General features: G+C 39.6%; 1 protein-coding gene across 5 annotated transcripts in view; it reads right to left on the minus strand.

Annotated features, from left to right (window-relative positions):
- The window catches only part of SOX5 (SRY-box transcription factor 5), a 347,783-nt gene that overhangs the window by 258,180 nt on the left and 65,554 nt on the right, over positions 1-24,049 (minus strand). For all 5 annotated transcript variants that reach the window (XM_054167738.1, XM_054167737.1, XM_054167735.1 and 2 more), the window contains exon 2: positions 3,325-3,556. In XM_054167738.1, coding sequence (XP_054023713.1) covers positions 3,325-3,555 — 231 coding nt within the window. In that variant the 5' untranslated portion in view covers position 3,556. The remainder of the gene's footprint in view (positions 1-3,324; positions 3,557-24,049) is intronic.

Raw genomic sequence — 24,049 nt, forward strand, 5'->3', positions numbered from 1 at the left:
CCTTTACCTTAAGGCTCCTAGGATGTCCCAGCTGGCAGGACTTGTAAAAGGAAGCACAGCTGGAAGTCATCTATGATACATGGGGCGAAACAGCAGCTAGGAAAGTGAGGCCAAGAAATTGATTCTCAAGATGTAAATTGTTTTCCTAACTGTCCCTTCACTGGGTCCCTTGACCCAGCACTGTGAGGGAGAACGAGGGGACAGAGACGGCTGCAGTCACAAAAAGAATTCAGCTATGCAGCCTTCTGATGAGACAAAGCTCTGTAATCTCATAGCTTTTCCACCCCCCTTGGCTGTTGCCGCCTTCTGCTGAGCTTACTCCCCAAGACAAATGGGTGTTGTACACGTAGCTAGTGCAGAATGATTGCTCCGGATCTGTATCATGTGTGTCTAAGAACTACACAAAGCAGTATGGTTTAGAAGGGTGCAGCAGTGTAATGCACTGCATGATTTCAAACTGGCTGCAAGTCTGATCCTGTCATATTGGACGCCTGAGAGGTCTGCACAGGAGTGCCCTGCTGACAGCTGCCAAACGTGAGCTCCATAGTCACTTGCCAAGTCTTAGCAGGTATGGTAGTACAGCTAACAAGCCATTAACAAGTGTGAAGCACACTGCTGGAGTTTTATCAATACAACTGGACTGGACTGCACTGTGTGGTGGTGTGTACACATGTGCATACACCTGGATTTGCTTCCCATAGACTATAAAATTGCACAGAAAATCAAATCAAACAGTATAAAAATTACCTCTGTAAGGCTACCAAAGCAAATACCCTCTGGAAATTACTTCTGTAACTGTTAATCACCCAAATTGAAGTCATTTACAAGTTACCCAAGCACTAGGTTCAGTTACTCCCTTCTTGTATCTACATACCACAACAGCAGAGCAAGTGATTATGTGTATTTTACTCATTTACATTGATCACTTCCTTTTTTCTGAAGGCACCAAGGCTACCTCCTTTCTGACCTATCTGGGTGATGATTTTTCAAGACACTCTCCACTAAAAGGGAGATGTTAACAAAATGTCACAGTCACACAAACTGGAAATTTTCTTAAATATGTATGAAGACAAAACCAATCCAAACGTGTCTCAGATAAGCTTATGGCATCTCACCACTACAGCACAACTGTCTAAAACACACAATCATTTACTATCTTGTATTATAAAGAGAAAGATCCCACTACTTGCACATCACATTAAATATACCCTTCATAGCAGAAACCACAGAACGGTAAGGGTTGGAAGGAAGGAACCTCTAGAGATCATCTAGTCCAACCCTCCTGCCAAAGCAGGTCATCTAGATCAGGCTGCACCAGGACACAGCCAGGCAAATTTTGAAAGCCTCTCTGGGCAGCCGGTTCCAGTGCTCTGTCACTCTCAAAGCAAAGAAGCTTCTCCTCATGTCTAGGATTTCCTCTGTTTTAGTTTGTGTCCACTGCCTCCTGTCTTATCACTAGGCACCACTGATGACACCTGCCCTTTAGGTATTTATAGGCATCAAGAAGATCTCCTCTCAGTCTTCTCTTTTCCAGCCTAAAGAGCCGCAGGTCTCTCAGCCTCTCCTCATAAGAGAGATCTCCAGTACTCTAATCATCTTTGCTGACCTCTGTTAAGACTCTTTCCAGCAGTTCCCTGACTATCTTGAACTGGGGAGCCAGAACTAGACACAGTTACACTAGATGACGAGCTAAATTTTTTGGTCTTAAAAACTATAAATGAATATAGAAGTTAGTGAAAATGACTTAAAGTTAAGTATGTCAGTGAATTGTAGTTCAAATATTCTTGTAGGGCTCCTTAGAAGTCAGTGAGTTTTTATTTCATTAGGATCTGATTCTACACCACTGGCATAATCAGAAGTTTGTCTATTTACTTAAATATTGTCAGGAACAACATCTTATCTTCACTACACTCTTAAAACAGGCCAAAATCCAGCAAAGCTCATACATCAGTTACATATCCTAACATCCCACTGGATGGAACATCTCCATAAACAATAATGGATGACAAGTAAACAAGGTAGAAAAAGATAATGCCATGTGCTCCTGCAAGTAATTCTTTCTTCATTTAAAGTTGCAATAACACAAAGTAAAATTAAATATTCTAAACCACTGTTTGAACTTAAGCATTCAACCAAAAAGGAAGAAAAGTGGATGGGGATCAATGAATTATTCTGTCTTGGAGGGCAGTTGCAGTGAATATCCACTGACTTGGTCCTATGAGAAATAATAATCCCTAAGGCTTTTTACTTAGGGCTTGTTACATATGCATAATGAGCTGTAAGGGCTTAAACACCACTGTGGAGCTGCTGCAGGCTTTTATGAGAATACACTATCACCTATTTTGCAATGCCTTATTAAAGACCTTCAAATATGCAGGTCCATTCATTATCTTCACTTAAAGTGAAATTGTCAGTGCCTTTGTCAAAATGGGAAACTAACAGAAAAGTTACAGTCAATTTGTAAACAGACAAGAGCTCTGTGTGTGTGTATGTGCATGTATTCACAAAAGACAGCTTTGTCAAGGTGCCCAAGAACTGGGGTTTCAATGCCTTTCCCTGCACCTTTCCACTTTTTCAAATGTGTCACAGTATTCTGGATGAAGAGCCCAAATGCATCATGTTATAAGAGTGACACTGATATTAGTGAGCAACACAGCCTTACTTTTTGTGCTTTTTGTTTGTCTGCTTTTAGATGGAGCCAGTTCTGGACTTCCAGTGGACTGCTAAACATAATGAATTAAGTGCACAGTGTAATTTGGAAAGGCACAAAAAGGTGGGAATTCACAAGTGAAGAACAAGTAAGGCTGATTTAATTCCATAAGCAAATCAAGTTTTCTTGTTGGTATCTGTAGCACACAAAATACACATCCAATGTGAGTTTTTAAACCATGCAAAATCCAAAGTTGCTTTTTTTTACCCTTTATACAGACTTCTGTGCCTTACTATTACATAAACTTGGCATTGGGGTGGTATTTCAGACACCATGCCAAACCTGACTCTCACTCACAGTGTTCCAAAACCATTTTCTGTTTGCTGAACACATACACTTCAAATTCACATCACTGTAGCTAAAACATTTTAGCACCCCAAATGCCAGCAGGCAAAGGTGAGGAAAAGCAGAGTTTGCACTGCAGGTGATTTAGCATTTGTAGTGGAGGGTAAAGGCAGTCCAGCTAGGTCAAAGCTTTCACATTATTGTAGCATGTTCTGTACGTGTAACTGTGCATTGTATACTCCATAAAAGTACAGATCTGGGTGCCAAACTACTGTAGAGGCAGAATTCAAAGAATGGATGTAAGCACAATAGACCGTTAGGAAACCTACCATTGTGTTGTGCTGAGAAGTGGGAGTCCTATGGCCACAGTTCTCTTGTGTCAGCAGAGAAACTGGCTGAAATTCCTCAGAGTGAGGCTTGTTGGGAAAACTCACATGCAAGGGAAGGTGAAAGGCTGGGAGCCCGTCACTCTCCTCTTCTCCCACTTTCTGTCTGCTTGTCACCATGGCTACCTCTCCATCTGCTTCCCCATACGGAGAGGCTGGTCGCTTGGAAGACATCCTGGAAGGAACAAAAGAGGAGAAAATAATGAAACCTCCAAATAAATCCTTAATGCCGTCATTGTGTGGTTAGGGGCCATTGTAACAGAAATGCCTTTTTTGTGCTGGCAGAGAGCAGGAAACCATCCAAATACCACTGCAAAGCATACACAATTGGGAACAATAGCCAAGCAGGTAGCAACAGAACAGTGGCTTGTTTGTTGTGAGAATAATACACTAATATAGCACTCTCTTGTATTCTGGCTTTCTTAAACATGAAAATTCACCTAAGAAGACTGTATAATGAAATGCAATTCCTTTACAAAAATACCCATCTGGTTTTGTATTTGCAAGAGAGTGTAAGAAGATAGAATGTCTCCTGACACATGGTATTGCCTATTTAGTTTTTAAGGAATAATCATCCACATGGATTTAACCATAACATTAAAAAATAAAGTAAAATAAAATAACTTGCTGTCGAGCCAAAAGTTCTGTGTTTGTAAAACTTCACCCATGTGAACACCAGAGTGTTACAGTCACACTGAAAGCGTCTTTTCAGGTTCCCAGATCTGGGACAGTTAAACAATTAAACATTTGGACATTAATAATCTAGGCTTTTTGACAACAAAAACTCAGGGCAGTACTGAGTGAATGACGCTTTGCTATTAAGATACCCAATACTTCCTTCATATAGCCGGATCAGGGAAAACACACATGTAAATGTAATTGCTATCTCTATCTATGTAAAAAGATACATAGAGCATGTATTGTAAGAAATTATGCACAATCTGAATTTTTTGACTGATAACACTGCTCCGACAGCACATGTATTTCTTCAACTTTTAGAAAGACTGAAAGAATCCTTATGTCATTGGAAAAATGCAATTTTCATCCGAATCAGGCACTACTGAAACTCTTATAGGACAATCTGAACCCAGAGCACTTCCAGCTTGGTCTTCAAAATAGAGGGGTCCAATGAAGCACTAAAATGTACACAACTTCTGGGATTAATTACAGCAATACTGTTCATGAAAATCCAAGTATGTGCAGGGATGATATAGTGGGGCCACTCTGCTGAACAGGGGCATCTGTAATTGGAAGTGGAATGAGAAATAAGAAATGTCTAGACACAGTCAAAAGAAGAAAACAGAATCATTTCATAGAAAAATTGGAAGTTATGAACAAGGATACTGAAGACTATTGTATGTAAAAGCTGAAAAGACAGACTGAAGTAATACTGCACCTCCTCAAAAATCTAGTATTTATGATTCTAATTACCCCATTTTGATTTTCCACTTCACAGTTAAAAGACTGCATTTCAAAAGCTCAGCAGCCTCTTGAACCATGTGTGGGGCTGCTGTGAGGTGAAGCATGTCCATACGATTTGGCATATTGAGCACGAAATGGTTCTTAGCAGCAGTCAACTGGGTCTGAAAACAAACAGTGACTTTAAACAGTCCTTTGTTAGGACTTTGTTTCTAATGATCTCATTTTGAGCTTTGTCTCCTAAGACAACTTAGATTATATGTATATAAAAAAAAAAAAAGGGGGGGGGGGGGGGGAAAAACCAAACCAAACCAACAAACAAAACAAATGCAAACACCCCTCAGACAAAAAACATCCCTACCAGAACCTATATTCAGCTGCACATCGGCTGTTCTGAACACCACCTATTGCCTGCACACAGCAAAGCAATCTGTATTTTCTATTAATGTTTGACTTAGTCCAACAGACTAACACTTCATACATCCTACCTGACTTCTGTCTTCTAGGCTTTCCCACCTACATGTCTGCAGTGAAGCATATGCATAAAGACAAAGATCACCAGATAGACTCTTACTGGCAGTTTTCTCCTAGTCCACTGAATTCGGCACTTTACAGCTATGTTTGACATTCCCGATCCCAAGCTTTTCTTTTGCAGAAGCATGGAACTCCCTCCTGAAGTTCATGTGAATTATTCATATCCTGCATTGCGCTGCAACAAGGTATCTATTTGCTATTGATTCTGAGGGTATCATTTTTATTATTCATTTCAACACTGCCTCTAACAAAAAACTTGGATTTTTACAAAATCTCTCCTTCTGAAAACCAGCACTTAAGCAATTGCCTCAATTTTGGCAAACAAAAGGAAAGGGACACAAAATCATTAACTATTCCACAATAATGTTCGATACTTTAGAACATTTTAATTCCATAAAATTACTAAAAATATTGTAAAACACCTACAGAAATCTCCACTCCATTTCACTCTGACACCAAAACGGGAAGGGTGCCTTGCTTTCTATTGATGGTTTGTATTCTACACAAGATATTCAAATTGTGTTAAAAAGCCATACTCTTGCCAAACTAGAAGCACCCAGGTTCTGTCACACTGCTTCACAATGAAAATTCGACTAACATGTTGAAATAAAGCTCTTCTGCTAACTTTGTAACTGAATATAGAGTTTCCTCTGTGTTCAGTTAGCACACTGCAGATCAGCATTCCCTTCTGCTTGTCACTGCTCCCAACAGGGATGTTAGAATCTTCTGCAGGGAATTTATCAAAACAGGTAAAGGTAGCAATAGAGGTGATCATCTCCATTCACAAGCAGTAACAGGTATTATTATTATTATGATCTAACAAAAAACCTACATGTTGATTGGACTGTAGACCAACCTACAGTGATACCGGAGAGGGAAGAAGAAACTGTTTCCCTCCTCAAGCAGACCATTAAAGGTGCAGTTCAAATTACAAGCCATATGCCCACCACAATGCTTGAAGGCTAACAAATTGCTAAAAAGGCTATGGCAGCAAAGGAGCTAATCTGCATGAGTCTTCCACGTGACTAGGACATTCAAAGAAATGCATGGCGTGACTCAGACAGTGACTGCAATTTGTTCTCAGGTAGCTCTGTCCACAGTCAACAAGTTAGGCATAATCCGGCCCTTCAGAAATCTCATCAGCCTTCTAACATTAAAGACAAACATCAGAGTTTTGCAGAAATAAATTACTCCTTATGAACATCCAGGTAATTTCTACAAGAAAATGAAGATTTAAATAAGTAAATCCCTATCTACTTTTGGCAATGTCGTCCAAATGGAAAGTAAGTATCAAAAACTTTGCAGCAAAGAATCAAATCACTGATAGATTCCTGAGCAGAACACAGTATGATACAAGGTAAATTCATTCACAGATTGGCTTTCATTATCTCTATAGATTTACTGGTCCCTTTTCTGAATTTCAAATGATCCCACCCCATGTATCCTTGAATTCTCTTTTTTTTCCATACATCTACATTTTCCCACTGAGCATATACTAGGTCTTAACAGATTCTGTACCTGAGATGTTAAGTAGAGGTCCTATTATAAACAATAAGGAAAGGGAAACATCCAAGTACTTAGTAACAACATTATCTGAAACAGATAACTTAGAAACAGATATAGGTCTAATGAAGGACTGGAATGATCCCATCTTCACAAAAGACTGCAACTGCAAACATCCTGGATCTACCCTCACTGATAACATGACAGTTTACAACTTATACGACTTCAAGATCATCTTCTCGAACTAGTTTAAACTCAGAAGATTTACAATGAGAAACATGTTCCCTAAAACATCAGCTTCCAGATAGAAAAAAAAAACCAAACAGCAAAGCCCTCAGAAAAGTAGCAATACAGTAGTGGTGGACCAGATTCTGAATCTAAAATAGATTCCTCTATAGAGGAAATCTGTTGTAAATTAAGACCTGCAAGAAGAACCACATCTTGAACTGTCCTTAAAAATTTCTACTGAATATAAATAGCTAAATAGTCATTTTTTAGACAACCTAAATCTGCAAAGTTCAGACACAGTGGGACACAGGCAGTACTCACCCTACTGTAGAGACACATCCACATTACAAAGCCTATCTCCATATTCAATCTTTATCAGTGGTTAGGATGAAACTAAAGATTTAGAACCTGGTGAGCAATTCAGATATGACCCCATTTCTTGTAAAGGAACTCTTTTGTCTGTTTTTGGAAAAGCTTCTTAATATCCAGAAATTGCAGTAAAAAAACACACATGCCTTTTGTTAAACTTATATTAAATAAATGCTTTTCCTAGTAGCAAAAATGTTTTGGTTGTTGGTTTGGTTTGAGGGAAGTAAAATCTCACTCTTCTAACCCACTCTTATGCCACTAATATTTGATGGAATTCACATTACAATAGCTTCTCCATGCATTTCTTCACTCCCCTTCAGTTTGCAACAGAGTCTTTGTAGGCTTGGTCTGATATCCTCTGTCTACTCATCAGCACGGCTAGACTTTTCCACTGGGGAGAGGAAGAGCTACACTGTGTCCCCATGAATTGTCCCCTCATGCCATCTACAACTATTGGTTCCATCCAAATAATTCCAGTCTACTAAGTAGCTTCTTTTTTCTTTCCATTTTTTTCCCTTTGAGTTCAGTGCCTTACAAAAGTGATTTATCCACAGCTTTTGTTTTTGTTATCTTTTTTAACCGAAGACATCTAAGTGTTCTCACTACATTCCATTTGTTCATTGGTTTTTGTTTATTCCATACATGATTGTATACCCTAAATAAATACAAAAATGGTATCCAGTATTTAAGGAGATAGTGCCCTCTAGCATACAACCAGCATCCCTCCCAATTTGATGCCATAAAATTTCATGAATTTTATGTCATAAAATTTTAATCTTTTTACATTAAGCAGAATACCTCAGAAACATTTCAGATACCCACAAAAGCGTTTGGAAAAATGGCTTATCCATGTCTTCAAAAGTGACAAACACAGATGTGTCAGGAGGAAAAGATATGAGGCCATAAATCTTAACTTGTTGGGAGTTAATTAAGGGATTCATCAATCATCACACAGCTCACCCCATACATATACAGGCAAAATCCCATCAGCTGCCACAACCCACAGCAATCTACAGGTTAAAAACTCCCAAAGTCCCTGTGTTCTGACTATTTATAAATGACTTTGTATAATCTAGCATTAAAACCTGTAATTATAAAACAGCATTAAAACAGGCCTGGATAATTATAGTTGGTACACTTTTTAAAGAAATAAAAAGCTTTTCCATTCAACCACAGGCTTTGCCTTTTTGACAGCTCCAAGTCCACAGGATGCAAGGGGATGATTTAAATTGTATGTCAAAATTTTGACTGTGCAAGACTTTCTTTTTTCCCTCCTTATCAAGAGAGGCATTGTTGTTTTCTCACCATAACTAGGCGTGACAGCGCCTGACTGGAATTGCATAGCCAGTTTCTGAATCGGCATGAAAATGTTCACCTCGAGTTTCTCTGGCAGCTACAAACCAAGTCTTTCTCATGGGTTGAGTTTAAATTACTCAGACCCATACAGCAGGAGACAGGCACAGAACCGCATTCTGAGGCAATGCAAAAGGGCATGACAAACAGACCTGATCCTCCAGTGTGGAGGTTCATTCCAGCTACCAACAGTATCAGGAATTTACTAGTCAACACCGCCCGACTCCAAACCAAATACTCTACACTAAACTGCTCCCAGGAACTTCAGTGGGATTCATTCTGACTCTCTTGCTAATCTGCAGGGATATTTCCCTCTAATAAAGTACATGCTGGAAATTTTCAGACTCTGCTTTTCCACTGGAAACACTTAACAATTACAGAGAGCATCACTATTAGTGTATCTAATGGGTAAGTATACACACACGTAGAAATGCACCAACACAGACTTCTCCAAAATGTCAGCAATCCATCTGCTTCACGTCTGACCACATTTAGTACTAACAAAATGGTTTGTATTCCCAAGTTTATTGAAGTTTTGATCTCTCTACAGACAGTACAAGCAAAAGGCACTAGTTAATACTACTGATTGTCTCCATTACATTTTGCTCCCAAATTCATTCATTATTTATGTACACTGAGTAACTAGTACCTTCAAAAAACCCCAGCTCTGTTCATTTTGACAAGATTACTTGTGTAATAAGGTATTACTCAACATGAGTAAGGGTGGCAGACTCCCACACTCTGTCCCACTGGGAACCGCAAGCCTGACTTGTTTCTACACATACCACTAAAAACAGACTTCACTTGGCAATATCTTTGAGTCATTTACAGTCTGGTTTGGAATTCTTTACTGAAGTAATTCTACATTAACAAAACAAAACAAAAAAAATAAAAGGAAAGAAAAGCAAACATTTCTATTCAGCTAATCAATAAAATACATGCATGAAACACACTCTCATCTGTCAATCACACTGAGATAGGATAATCTGTTAATTATTACTTTCTAAGATCATATCAATCAGCCATCCTTTAAAATACATATATGCTATAAATAATTGTATTACTCAAAAATGGGTTTAGTGAACAAGTCACTTGTGTTAATACAAACCAAGACGGCTATGGCATAACCTGTGTAATGTTTCTGTGCAGTTGTCTATTACCATAGCCACCACAAGTCATTTCCATTTCGCCTAACTCACTTTCTCCCGTCTGCTTTCCAGATTTTCTCCCTGTCATTATGCAAAAGTTTTCGTTGACATTTTGAAGCAGGTAGCTGGGAAAGATTCTTTGTGCATGACTTAAGTTGTTTAGTGAATATTCTAGACTAAAACAAACCAAACCAACCTTCAACCAAAACAGAACTTGTAAGGTGATGAAGGAACTCTCATCCTTACACTACATTCTATTACCGTAAAAAATATGACCCAATTTTTCGTAGATAATCAGGACTTGGTATTATTGTCCCTATTGGTAAGCAGGCAGACACTCAAAATCAGCTCTGGCATGAGAGGCTGTATCCCGGTTCTGCATGGTACCTGATGACTTCATATGCTTTTTGTTTTTCACTAGTCTATGTGTCAACAAAAAGAGCCAAAAATCTAATAGCAAGTTTACAAACCCAGAAACAACATACTTCTGAGAAGTATGTTTCTAAAAGATAAAAACATGGATTTTTTTGAGAAATTCTCAAAACCAGAGGAGGCATGTAGTGAAAATGTGGTTACACTACAAGCAATATACAACAGTAATGGTGGCATGTCAAAGACGATGAGCATCTATCAGCACAAACTCTGAAACAGCAGGATGCAGTCATTGTTGATGTTTCAAGTAAACTGAGCCTGATCACTGGCTTCTTTCATGCAAAAGACTCTGCTTGGATGATTTTGAATTAAATCCACAAGCTCATTTATTTTCCAGTACATCCTCAAATTAACTCTGGCTTCTCTCCCCAATCTTTCAGAAATGTACCTCCCTCCACTCTTCAGCTCCTCAGACTTACTGCTTTTTCACTTGTTATTGTTATTATTATTTTACATCTGTCCACATGTCACAGCAGAAACAGCAGAGTTTTTGTTTTATTTTCATGTAAAGTTTTAGGAACTGCTCACTGCTGAAGGAACTATCACAATTACTATGACATTAGGTAATCATCATTCTTCTGCCTGCTAAACTACAAAAAGGAATCTAGTCAAATAATTAGAGATTTCAGGTCTTGAAACTTCACTGTGCAAACTAATACTTGGAATTGACGGGAAAGAAGTCAGTCAGTTTCCAGACGCTGAGTGGGAGAGCTGTGCTGCATGCTACAAGGAATCCATACATCACACACAGACGTGCATACCTAATTTCCATTGACATTGAGTGAAATGAAGGCAAAGAGTTGAAAAAGCTTTAAAATTATGACAATTATGAGTGACTGACTTATTACAAAGAAATCTGAGGAAACACGGGCTCATGCTGAAAAGTGAGCCAACACTAAAACTTTTGCAATTTAGAAAGCTTATTCTTGGTCACTCCTAGTCTTTGTCTAATCAAGCTGACATAAAATTTTCTTCAAGCACTATTAAATTACTTTCAGTAGAATCAACATTAATAAGAAGAATTCTTGCTCAAAAGATGCCCAGATTTCAGTACAAGAAGCCATTCTTTTAATTGAGATGGTAAAATATGATGCAGCTTTTCGCACTCTTCCGTTGTGCCATTGCTTTAGTAAGGAAGAGCGCCAAAGAAACAGCTATCAAGCTTCAAACCCCTTCTCCTTTCGTTTCTCTTTCCTCACATTTCAAACTATAAAAAATGGAATTTTAGATCTGTATTTCTTAAAGAACAGTCACAATCCCTCACCAGAGTTTGTGCAAAAACACAATCTAGAAAGAGAATATAAAAAAGAAGAAAAAGGAAAAAAAAAAGAGAAGGAAAAAACCACTTTTTTTCTCCCCACTTTGAATTTTGCTGCTGGTTAAGTTCAGAATAGTAAGTTCATATTGCATGCACATTTGTTTCTAATAAATAATTGCAATTTGGAAAGAATTTTTAATATCCCCACTGCTGTTTAAACATCTGAACTTACAGTATCATTCTATCACTGTTACAGAAACTCTTGCTCCAACCATCACTCATATACACATTTGCATCACATCTACCCCTTTAAAAAAGGTAAATAAACACAGGAACACATAAACCCATCTATATGCTGTATGTTTCTGGTAAAGCTGACAATGCAAGTGAAAAGTAGCTATGCATATCCATTCACAGCTTCAACTTGCATTACTGAAATATTAGGCCTCTAAATAAGTTCATTGGGAGCAGAACTGGGGCCTCAGAGAATCCATGTGTACTATTTAAGAATTACGGGCACAGTGAAATGGTTTTTGCATCTGTGTGTGTGCATGTGTAAGGAGAAAAATATACTTAGGCAGAGTAATGTCTCTAATGGATATAAACATTTTCTTTCCAACAGCTGCCTATAATCTTTTTTTTGTTGTTTGTTTGTTCAAGTGAATTTGTGTGCTCCCCTCTTTAGAGAGTTTATACATGACAGGTGCATTCTTGGCCCAGCAGTAAGCTATCCCAGAGAGCCCAGTAAAGATAAATCAAGCTGAACTTGAAGATAAAATGACAGGGAATAAATACATTATTGCCTTTCTATTGTGTTTAAAAAAACCCAAACAAACCAACAAACCTACAAAAACAAAAAAAATAATTTTGAGCATTCACAACATCTAAGCAATTTGAGGTAGAATTTTCAAAGCTGAAAGAAGATTGTTCCAAAGCCCAGATGTTGCTTTTCAGAAACTAGGGAAAATTGCTGCCTCTGAAAAATACTTTGAAATACAAATAAAGTAAAACCAAAAATTGTTGAAATAAAAATAATTTTACTTGGATGTTCTGATATTCCATAAAAGGATATGAACATTTTTATGGGTTCAGGTGGTTTTGTACTCGTACTTCCAATTATTCACAGAATCTTGCAACCTCTGTTCATACCAGCGACTGCATAAGGGATAAACCGCTTATGCTATGATGTGAGTACTGCTGCTTCACTCACTGTTTGTATTGTACTGTGAAGTTGTCTTTAGTCAGATGACAGCAGTTGTATCATTTTATCACTTTTTATTCATAGAATTGAAAATCTACATTAAGGAATGTATGGTATAACCACCTATCATAGCACTTGTCAGTTCACTTGCGCGAGTATCAGTTCACAGTACAACTTGGGCTGTACAAGCCCCTTTCACTTCTGTAATTTTCCAATTTCTGAACATTCTCACCAGTCTAACAGTGCATGTAGGTAAATGGATTGACTTCAGCTCACCACTGTCTAAAAGCTTATTTCTTTTGCTTTATCTGATTCAAGAAATACCTGTCAAGTTTCAGGAGAAAGAACAATCATAACCAGCTGATAATTACCCAACTCAATAGACATTAAGCCTAGTGCTGGAGCTGTTAGCTACGAAAAATACAGCTATTAGTCATACAACATACATGCTCTTGCACAAACAAATGTGTATTGGTATGTAAGGTGAAAACAAATCTACAAATGTGAAAATAAAAGTCCATTCTAAACAGATGATTTACCTACAGGACCATAAAAAGTCTTGCATGTTACTTTAGAAAGGCTGCAGTAGCAGGCACTGAAACGCCGTCAAAAAAGGTGTCCACTTCAAAAACTCTTCAGGAGCTGAGGGATGGTGTGGAAAGGAGAAAAACCTTTAAATCAGTATCTTTCCCTGCAGAGAAGCTGAGAGGAAATCTACCTTTCACCTTTCCACAGGTGCTTTGTCTACCTTCATATCTGTTGTTCAACAGCAATTCCCATCCAGCTTCACAAAGACCCAGCTGTATAAACCAATGCTGTCAAAGAACACAGTTAAGGAACGGATAAACCAGGGAGGAATGCTTAACACGCTGACCACTGACTGAGCTTGCAAGGATAAAGAAGCCTTGATGGAAAGAAGTAATCATCCATTGCTGTTTGTTTATTTTACCTCCTCCACCACATACTGGAATCTTTTTTGTTTTTTCCATTACCAAAACCATCCCCCACTGAGAGGCCTTTGTGATCTAAAAGGGGCAGAGCCCCTCTCTCTTAACACTGGGGAGTTTATGTAGGCAGATTCATTCAAACACATCTTAAAATAAACATTTGGCTCTTCCCCTAGATCACACTGCCCATAGACTGCCTTCAAAGATGCTTAAAAAGAAAAAAAAAAATAATCACCATTAAAATGCTCTTGTCTAGAACTATTTTTACTGAGATGTATTGAAACAACTGAGCAGTCTAAGACATATGTAGTCATGGAGGTCTACCTTCAGATGAGAGGCATAGTCTTCTGAAAAAAAAATAATATATATATACACCGAAGTAAACCTCACTGCTCTTGCCATAACAAGTGGTGTAATAGCTTTCTTGAAAAGACTTCTATCGAAAACTTTCTCCCCACTGGGGATACAACTCATTATATTATAAGTAAACCTGAATCCAGATGCTCAGATATAAAAGTTATGCCATGAGTATTACCAGGAAATTGATCACTGCTTGGAGAATGAGGCATTTAAAGGGCACCACTGGCCTTGAAGAGAGTGAAGACCTTCAGATTCCTTCAGGCATAAGAGGTGTAGGTGCTCAGAGCCTTAGAAAATTCATTTATTTGTTAAACAAAAAAGCACAACCAAACTTCCTTTCTAACCCCTTGTTTTATTCTATACCCCACCCCCCATCCCCCACACCCACCTTTAGACAGCTTGCTGGTTTTACTAAATACATGGCTTTGGTCCTGAGAGCAATTCAAGCACAAATCCCTATTAAAAAGTGCAGTGCACAGGCAACAGCAAGTAGATCGCTCAGAAAGTTTTTTGGTGACAGAGGATGATACTGGAATTAACACTTCTTTACTGGAAGAGAATGCCCAGTTGCTTCATGGGTTACCTACTGCAAACAAAATAATTGAGTAATTATAGTCACATTAAACTATGCCATCAAGAAAAACCACGGATTCAGACATTGACGAAACACCATGCCACAGGCTGATGGTAAGCTCTGCTTTCAGGTGTACCTGGCTGACCTGGACACAAAACACAACAAGAAGAGTCCACTCTATGCTGTAAGTAGTTACCTGGTGAGCTCTACAGTTGTTTGAATAACAGCTAGGATAGTGGATTGGTTTACTGAGATACCTCACCGAAGTTTCATTCTGCAGTATAGCAATGTCCTTCACTTTTGACCATTGCTGAAGAAGCACCTACATTGACACTGAACAAGTAGTTTACTGCTGAGCACCCTACCTCAGTATGGGCTACGAAATATTAAGAATTCAGAAGACAACAACGACTTCCCATGTGACTCCACATAATTTATTGAATCTTTCTGTCCCACAATTTTTCTCCTTCTACATGAGATAAGAATGTTTAACTGCCTTTATAAAAAGCTCTGCAAGCACAAATTCCCTTTTTTTTTTCCTTTTAAAGAAAACATTTTATCGGTGATAGCCATTTGTATTACTAGCTTGTATCACTGATTTAGCTGAAGTCATTCTACATACTAGCACATAAGCAAAGGCAAAAATTAAACACTCTGTTCAGCTATTGTGTTTTGAAACTGCAAAAACTAAGTTTCTTTATACAGTCCTGACAACAGATCCCAATATTTTTTTAAAATGTATTATTTTTTATTATTACTGTATTTATGTAAAGATTTTCTCTGCTGAGCATTGACAGTGCAGAAAAGCCCCAAACCCTAAACATTTAGCACAAAAATGCCATTGAGTCCTTTTTGTTACACTGTCCAGTTTTCACTGGATCCCCTTCTCTGTCTTTCACACAAGCAGAAAATTCACCCCTTGCCAGGTAATGCCATAATAATTTACAGTTACTAAGCAGTTTTTACACAGGAAAACTGTTCTAAAGGAACCTCACATACCTTCATCACAAAGTACTAACAGCAACACCCATTTCACAGATGAACCGTTACAGACGCCAGTTTGGCTCTTGTTTACCTACAAAACTGCCCAGTACTGGCACTCAAGTAAAGTCAGAGCTCTAACCCACCCCCTCACAGCACATCAGGGCCAAATTCAAACAACAAGCCACAAGCTCTGATTTCCAGTTTCCTTTATTACACAGTAGCTCTGATGACAATTTCTCAGCACAATGTAAATGAAGCATACTGCATTCATCAAAAGCCCTACCAAGATAATGATGGAAAGCTAAAACCAGCCTGCTTTCCAACCTCTGCCCTGGGTAACTATTTATAAAGTCACACTAAAAAGGCACACCACCTTAGAAAGGGTAGTTTCTATATTACAAGAACTCATACCTAGCCACCCATCCCTTTGTTCACAAAGGAAGCAAAGACCCTTTTGTTTAGTTTTTTTCTCTTTTAAATGGCTCACACAGGTGGACCAGATTTTAAGCTTTAAGAACATTAACCACAAAGTAAAATCTCAAAAGTACAAAAATAATGCTGGAGGAACATTTTTAACCAACAGCATACTTCTGGATCCACTAGTCTACTCATACTGTGGATTAGGTATACAGCTGTACAATGGGATTCCCAGATGGTGTTTTAAGGTTGGAAAAAAACCTTTGTAAAAGAGCTCATCAGATCTACAGTTTTATTTTTCCTTTCTCTCCTACTGTCTTCTCATCTTCCACATCCATCCTTGCCTTAGTGGGGAAACATCAGAAAGTGCAGCTATTACCACACTTTACACCTGTATCCCCCGCTTCTTTTGCTTTCCCCTCCCATGCCCTTCATCCCCTGTGTCACAGATACAAAGCAAAAGTCAGATTTGTAAAGATATTAAAGTGTCAAAACCATGGAGTTTGTCTTGCTGTAAGAGATCTTCAAACATGTTTCCAGTGTTAAGAAAGCTATAGCCTCTGACTAGGAGCCCATCTGTATCTCTTATATCTACATACCTCTAAAAACCTCAACCTACTTCTGTCTTTTCATTTATACAATTTACTAGAGAGCTTTCTGTGCTTGCACTACTCTTTTCATCCTTAAAAGCACTTACAAATGTTAATTACCCTTCACATATCACTTCTACGAAGTAAATAAGGATTATTATCCCCTCTGAAGTAAATACGGATTATTAACTCCTTTTTACAGACTGAGGAAATACAGAAGAGGATTTTAAGTGGTCTGCACACCACAACGTAGAGAGACAATACTGAAAAATGGATTAAGACAGAGAAGTTCTCCATCCCATGCTCAGACTATGACAATCTAAATCTTACCCTTCTATTTGCAAATGATACTCTTAGCCAAATTGTTTCTGTCTGCTGGCTGATGATCAAATATTTAATATATGCCATAAAATTAAAATATGAACTCTACAGCAGTGCCTCTTATTTGTCATGCCCCATTACTTAGACCGGGTGCTAACATGTGCCCATATGATAGTTTTCAATTTTATTATAGTCTCTATTTGCTCATTGACTTAAGATGTTTAAAGAAGAGTTGTATGGATTATCAGACAGTCTGAGAAGTTCAGTTCAGAGCTCTTCAAACACATTCATTTTCATCTTATTAGCACAAGTAAAGTAAAAGCCTTAGGCAGGTAATTTACCATCCAGTTTATCCAAAGAGACTTCTAAAGGAAAAGTCAACCTTTGTAAATTGTTTGTGATAATCTTCAAATTGATCATTAATTATCAGCTGTTACTAAGCGTTTCTTCCATCAGCAGCACTGTGAAAATAATGCATTTCTCAGGAACTCAACCATTGTTGTTATTGCCACCTGTGTAAGCAGCAATTATTAAAACCAGAGAAGTTACATGGCAGGCAGCAGCTTTGCTGAGCGAATCCTGTCCAGCAACTCCATTTTCCAGGCAGTTTAAAAATTAGTTATCCAACATGAGGAAAGCATTTCTGTTGTGTTTCACATTCTATACCTTCACACATATAGTAGCAGTTACAATTAATTCAGACCCATTCAACCGTGCTTAATAAAGCACAAACTGCCAATCTCAACGTGACGTGATGGGTTGGACGCGATGATCTTGAAGGTCTCTTCCAACATGGTTTATTCTATTCTATGTATAGAAACTTAATTTCCCCTTTTTGCACTTTTCTGTTTTTCTCCTACTAGAAGTGAACACTGACAACCTGACAGGAAAAATCTACCAAAATCTCAGCATTCTTTGTGAAAAAGAACTGAGGAAGAGATAGCTGCAAGTAACACAGATTAGTGTTAGCTACCTTCAGGTCCACATGGCACAGAAACAGAGGGGAATCTTCATGTGCAAGAGACTGCTTGCCAAAATGCAGCGGAGCCTTGATTTTTTTGAGGGTTGGTTTTTTTTGTTTGTTTGTTTGTTTGTTTGTTTGTTTTTAATAAATTTATTGGAAGGGGCCATAAAAGATCATCCAGTCAAATCTTCCTGCAAGAGCAGGATCACCTAGAGTAGGTCACACAGGAACACATTCAGGTGGGTTTTGAATGTCTTCAGAGAAGGAGTGTCCACAACATCTCAGGGCAGCCTGGTCCAGCGCTCCACCATCCTCACAGTGAAAAAGTTTTACCTTATGTTCACACAGAATCTCCCCTGCTCCACTTTGCACCCATTTCCCCTTGTGTCCTGTCATTGGATTTCACTGAGCAGAGCCTGGCTCCATCCTCCTGACACTCACCCATCTTCATAAACATCAATGAGTTCACCTCTCAGTCTCCTCTTCTCCAAACTAAAGAGCCCCAGCTCCCTCAGCCTTTCCTTACAAGACAGATGTTCCACTCCCTTCATCATCTTTGTGGCTCTGCTCTGGACTCCTTCAAGCAATTCCTTGAGGTCCTTAATGAACCAAAAGGCCCAGAACTGGACACAGTATTCCAGATGTGGCCTCACCAGGGCAGAGTAGAGGGGGAGAACCTCTGTCCACCTGCTAAGTACACCCCTTTTAATACACCCCAGGATGCTGGATTTGCCGGGCGTGATACCTTACATGACCATTCTCAGAATACTGGGTAATACTATGACTAGCATACAGCATCAGACATTCTCAGAAGTTCCTACTTTACTCCATCTAACTTAATGGGTATCTGCCAGTTAAACACACTGGGGCAGCCTTGGATGTCAAGCACCTTGCACTTTCAGTGCGATCAGACACACCTGACAAATCATATTTTAAAAACCTGTTTCACCAAACAGGAAACCAACCATGACAGCAATAAACTGCAGGCCTAGTGACAATTTAATTGTGCACTGTGACACAAACCATAGTTCAAGGAAACAAAGCATTAACATTAGAGGGAAGACCTAGCAGGTAATGAAAATGTTTAGAAATGTAGACTCCTTGGGAAACGCTGGATGATGATGAAGCCTGTGACCACATTTTTCTTTTAAAAATAAACAAACAGGTGAAGTACCCACCACCATGGGCTGTAGGTGTAACAGAACAGCTGAAGCCTTTTACATTTGAGGCTAGCAGTCCCAGCAGCACTATAACATATTTCCCTATTTTTGCAATAGAAGGCAGGCTAGATAATTCTACATCTGTGCCAGCATGTAGACATATAAACACACAGGGAAAATAATTTATTCACGTTCAAGAGAACTGTCCCAGGTCCATCAGCAGCAGTCCACACTGAATCCTGATGATTCCAAACCAACAGGATTACTGTCATAAAGATGGAAAAAGGCAACAGTACCACAGCTAGAGTAAGAATCATCCCTCAAAGACAGTTTTGCTTAGGTTCTCTCAAAGTCATGTAATTTAGGATTACATTTGTAGCACAGGGTCTTTTAAATGACATGTATGAAAATTCTAGTTCAAAGGGCAAGAAGTCTGAAATGGAATAGTCTCTTACAGACAAATGAGAAACAATTCTGCTAAAAATGAATGGAATAGATTTGTATTTTCTTCAGTGAGATGGTGCCAATGAATGGGCCACTGCTCTTGAAGCAGTTCGAGCTTTAAATACTGCCAGCAAAGAAAACAGAGACGTCCAAACTATTAGGATGCAACTCTGTCCTAGACAGGAGTAATGTTAAATGTTACCTCCTCAATAAAGAGTCCAGAGTGCTGCATCCACAGACAGTCAAGTACACTTCTTTTGTTTTGTTTTCTTTCATTATTTGATGCCTCTTTACCACTACTACTACTTTCCTAAGTCCTGCAGAATCAATTACTCCACAGGCCACTGAACAGCATTTCATTCTAGTCACATACCATACAAAAATGTACTAATTGCTGAATCAGATTTAACACCCCTGGGATATACATAACTTACTTCTAGGATCCATCCTGACCATGAGAGGAACAAAATGAACATTTTGCAGAAAGGCAGGTATTGTCAAGAGAAGAATTTAACCTGCTGCAGTTGAATATTGGTCACCATCCAAGAGCACAACAGAACTCTGCCTGACCGTCAGACCCTGGGCTAAACTTGAAGCACTGGAAATGAATAAACACACTCAAAAGTGCAAACAAAACACAATTTAGGGAGAGAAAATAAATCCTGTGTTGCTAGTTCTTTTCAGTAGATCTACACTAAAGACTCTCCATGCATGTTTAATAGTGGAAGCAAGACTTATCAGTAAACAATTTAATAATCTGGTTACATAAGCAGCAACAATTCCTTGGCTGGTAATGAACAGTATGATATCAAAGTTGTCATCTCTTAAATAGAATCTTGGTTGATTTTCTGAACATGAGTAGTCCTGATTAATTCAGTTGTGTCCTCAGTGTGTTTAGTGCCTGTGTAGATACAGGAGAAGAGAGTCTTGCAAAGGTCTCTCTGAGGATTGAGTGAGCTTTGAAATTCTAACTTGGGTGATGTTATATGAAATAGAATACAGCTTACTTGCCAGGAAGCAATAAAAGTGAACCCAGTGAGACTGCTCATGTGAATACATCTTAGCAGAATCAGGGCCCACATGAGCCACAAGGGAGGATAAACTTAAATAAAGCATTTCAGTATAACCATTCTTTAGTCTGTATTAGTAGCTAACATCTGAGGAAAGGAAAGGTTTGCTGCTTGGCAATAGTGTGGTGTTAATGTAACACAATCTGTTAAATGAAAAAGCAAAATTAATTCCAATTTGGTGTCTTCACATTTCACACTCCAGAGACTTACGGACTGAATGAAAGACATGAAGGGGTAGGAAAGATTTAGTGGATTTTTCCAAACTAAATTGTCTGTTTCTTTGCATTTCACCTAATTAAGTCAAGATGCAATCTGAGGGAAAAATATGAAAGGTGTCTTATTTATGTAGGTATTTCTTAACGTGTGCCTACAACAGCATAAGAAATGTCTGTTTCTGTCCATCTTTCACTGCCTACTCCCCCTCTTCCCATCTTTCACTGTCTACCCTCCCTCTTCCCCTTGTTCTCTCTACAATTCAGATGTTTAGCCTTAATTCATCCTCACAGCAAGGAATGGATTAAGCAGAATTACTTACTGCTATGCCAATTAAGAAGGAATTAATTACAACTTTGCCTCCTGTCCCTCTAAAGTTGCAAGTTTGTCTACCAAAACAAATCTGAATGTATCTAAGCAAAGAGCTGCAAACATTCAGGAGGACAGAGGTACTAAGTTTTCCTCTTACTATAATCATAGCTTTGGCTACCGTGGGGTGGACTTAACCTAAGTTCTCTTCAGGCAAAGGCAATGTACAACTGAGATGCTGCACACCTTGGTACTGTGTGTGTAAAAAGGGACAGTAACAATACCTATTTGTCAGTAGCACTGGGCAAGTTAATTCCCTAACATTTGTAAAGTACCTTGAGATATTAGTGCACAAGGCACAAGAGAAGTACAAACTGTTGCCATCATTGTAATAAATTGGGGCACGTTCCAATTAGACTGTTCCTAGTGAACTCTCTCTGGACAACTCTGGACAGCTTTGGCTTCTGGAGTTACACATACAGTGTCTAAACCAAAAAACTGGAAAGCTACACAAGAATTATTTCTTCAGCAGACATTTTTTTTTCTTATTTATTTTTTTCTGAAGAACTACTCCATACCACCCACCACCCAGATTCACTTCCAGGCTAATTATACTCTGAAAGAAAACCAGCATAAAGATGATTATAGCATACTGAGTCAAGGGAAGGCCTAGTCAAATAAACAGGTTTACTTCCTTTGGTCTGTCTCTCACTTTTTTTCCCACTCAGTGATGAATCTCAAAACCCCTATAACCATACACCTTCTAGAAGACTAAACTAACTTCTGTTTCCCATTTTTGTCCTTTTTTTTGCCAGTCCTGTATGTTTCCAGCTGTACCCTCCCCAACCTATATATTGCCAGCCAAACCCTCCCATTGACCCTGGTTACAAACAAAATGAAGCAACACCAAATGACCAATGACCACTACTTGGAAAAAAAAAGAAAAGGTAAAATAAATAAATCCAGGAACCAAATGACTAATACTATGTCCACCACCCTTTTACAATGCAAAAAGCAGGACAGAAGGCAGTGAGATGTACATCTCACACAATTTACTTAAGTAGTATTCTATCCCTTTCCATTCCCTTCTCCCACTCCCTTTTTCACTCCACCACATTTTGCAGACAAGCATTGCATAGTTAGGCTATATCACACCAGAAGCTCCTTTTGACTTTAGCACCTTGTAGCCTCCTCAACTGGTAGATGGGGTCAGGGAACAGTATAATCCCCCCAAAGTCCATAAGGAAGTAGCTAGGGACTTGCTGAGCCACTTGGATACTCACAAGTCCATAGGACCAGATGGGATCCACCACTGGAGAGGTCCCAGATGACTGGAAACTGGCCAACATGATGCCCATCCACAAGAAGAGCCAGATGGAGGAACCTGGAAACCACAGGCCTGTCAGCCTGACCTCAGTGCCAGGAAAGATGATGGAGCAGATCCTCTTGGGGGCAATCACAGTGCACCTATAGGATGCCCAAGGGATGAGGCCTAGCCAACATGGATTTAGGAGGGGCAGGTCCTGCCTGACCAACCTGATCTCCTTCTATGATCAGGTGACCACATAGTGGGTGTGGGGAGGCCTGTGGATGTGGTCTACCAGGACTTCAGCAAGGCCTTTGACACCATCCCCCACAGCAAACTGCTGGCCAAGCTGTCAGCCTGTGGCTTGGACAGCAACACTCTGTGCTGGGTCAGGAACTGGCTGGAGGGTCATGCCCAGAGAGTGGTGGTGAATGGTGCCACATCCAGCTGGCGGCCAGGCACTAGTGGTGTCCCCCAGGGATCAGTGTTGGGCCCCATCCCATTCAATATCTTTACTGATGATCTGGATGAGGGCATTGAGTCAGTCATCAGTAAATTTGCAGATGACAACAAGTTGGGAGCAGATGTCGATCTGTTAGAGGGCAGAAGGGCTCTGCAGAGGGACCTTGACTGGCTGGACAGATGGGCAGAGTCCAACAGGATGGCATTCAACAAGTCCAAATGCCAGGTGCTGCACTTTGGTCGCAACAATCCCAAGCAGTGCTACAGGCTGCGGTCAGAGTGGCTGGAGAGCAGCCAGGCAGAAAGGGACTCGGGGATGCTGGTTGACATTAGGCTGAGCATGAGCCAGCAGTGTGCCCAGGTGGCCAAGAAGGCCAATGGCATCCTGGCCTGTATCAGGAATAGTGTGGCCAGGAGAAGCAGGGAAGTCATTGTGCCCCTGTACTCTGCACTGGTTAGGCCACAACTCGAGTACTGTGTCCAGTCCTGGGCCCCTCAGTTTAAGAAGGACATTGAGACTCTTGAACGTGTCCAGAGAAGGGCAACGAGGCTGGGGAGAGGTCTCAAGCACAAGCCCTATGAGGAGAGGCTGAGGGAGCTGGGATTGTTTAGCCTGGAGAAGAGAAGGCTCAGGGGAGACCTCATTGCTCTCTACAACTACCTGAAGGGAGGCTGTAGCCAGGAGTGGATTGGTCTCTTCTCCCAGGCAATCAGCACCAGAACAAGAGGACACAGTCTCAAGCTGTGCCAGGGGAAGTTTAGGCTGGAGGTGAGGAGAAAGTTCTTCACAGAGAGACTGATTGGCCATTGGAATGTGCTGCCCAGAGAGGTGGTGGAGTCACCATCCCTGGAAGTGTTCAAAAAAGGATTGGATGTGGCACTTGAAGCCACATGTCATGAGGTGTTGGGTGACAGGTTGGACTTGATGATCTCTGAGGTCTTTTCCAACCTTATTGATTCTATGTGAGAAGGATGCCTAACCCTGCAAAGGCCACAACATTTCCAGCTGCAGTTGATTCTAACAGAAACTCTCTGTGCTCCATTTTGAACTTTACAGCATTAGGACAATTCATTATAGATCTTTATATTAATACATGTATTA

This window comes from Dryobates pubescens, chromosome 15 (assembly GCF_014839835.1).
Source record: "Dryobates pubescens isolate bDryPub1 chromosome 15, bDryPub1.pri, whole genome shotgun sequence".
Classification (NCBI taxonomy): domain Eukaryota; kingdom Metazoa; phylum Chordata; class Aves; order Piciformes; family Picidae; genus Dryobates; species Dryobates pubescens.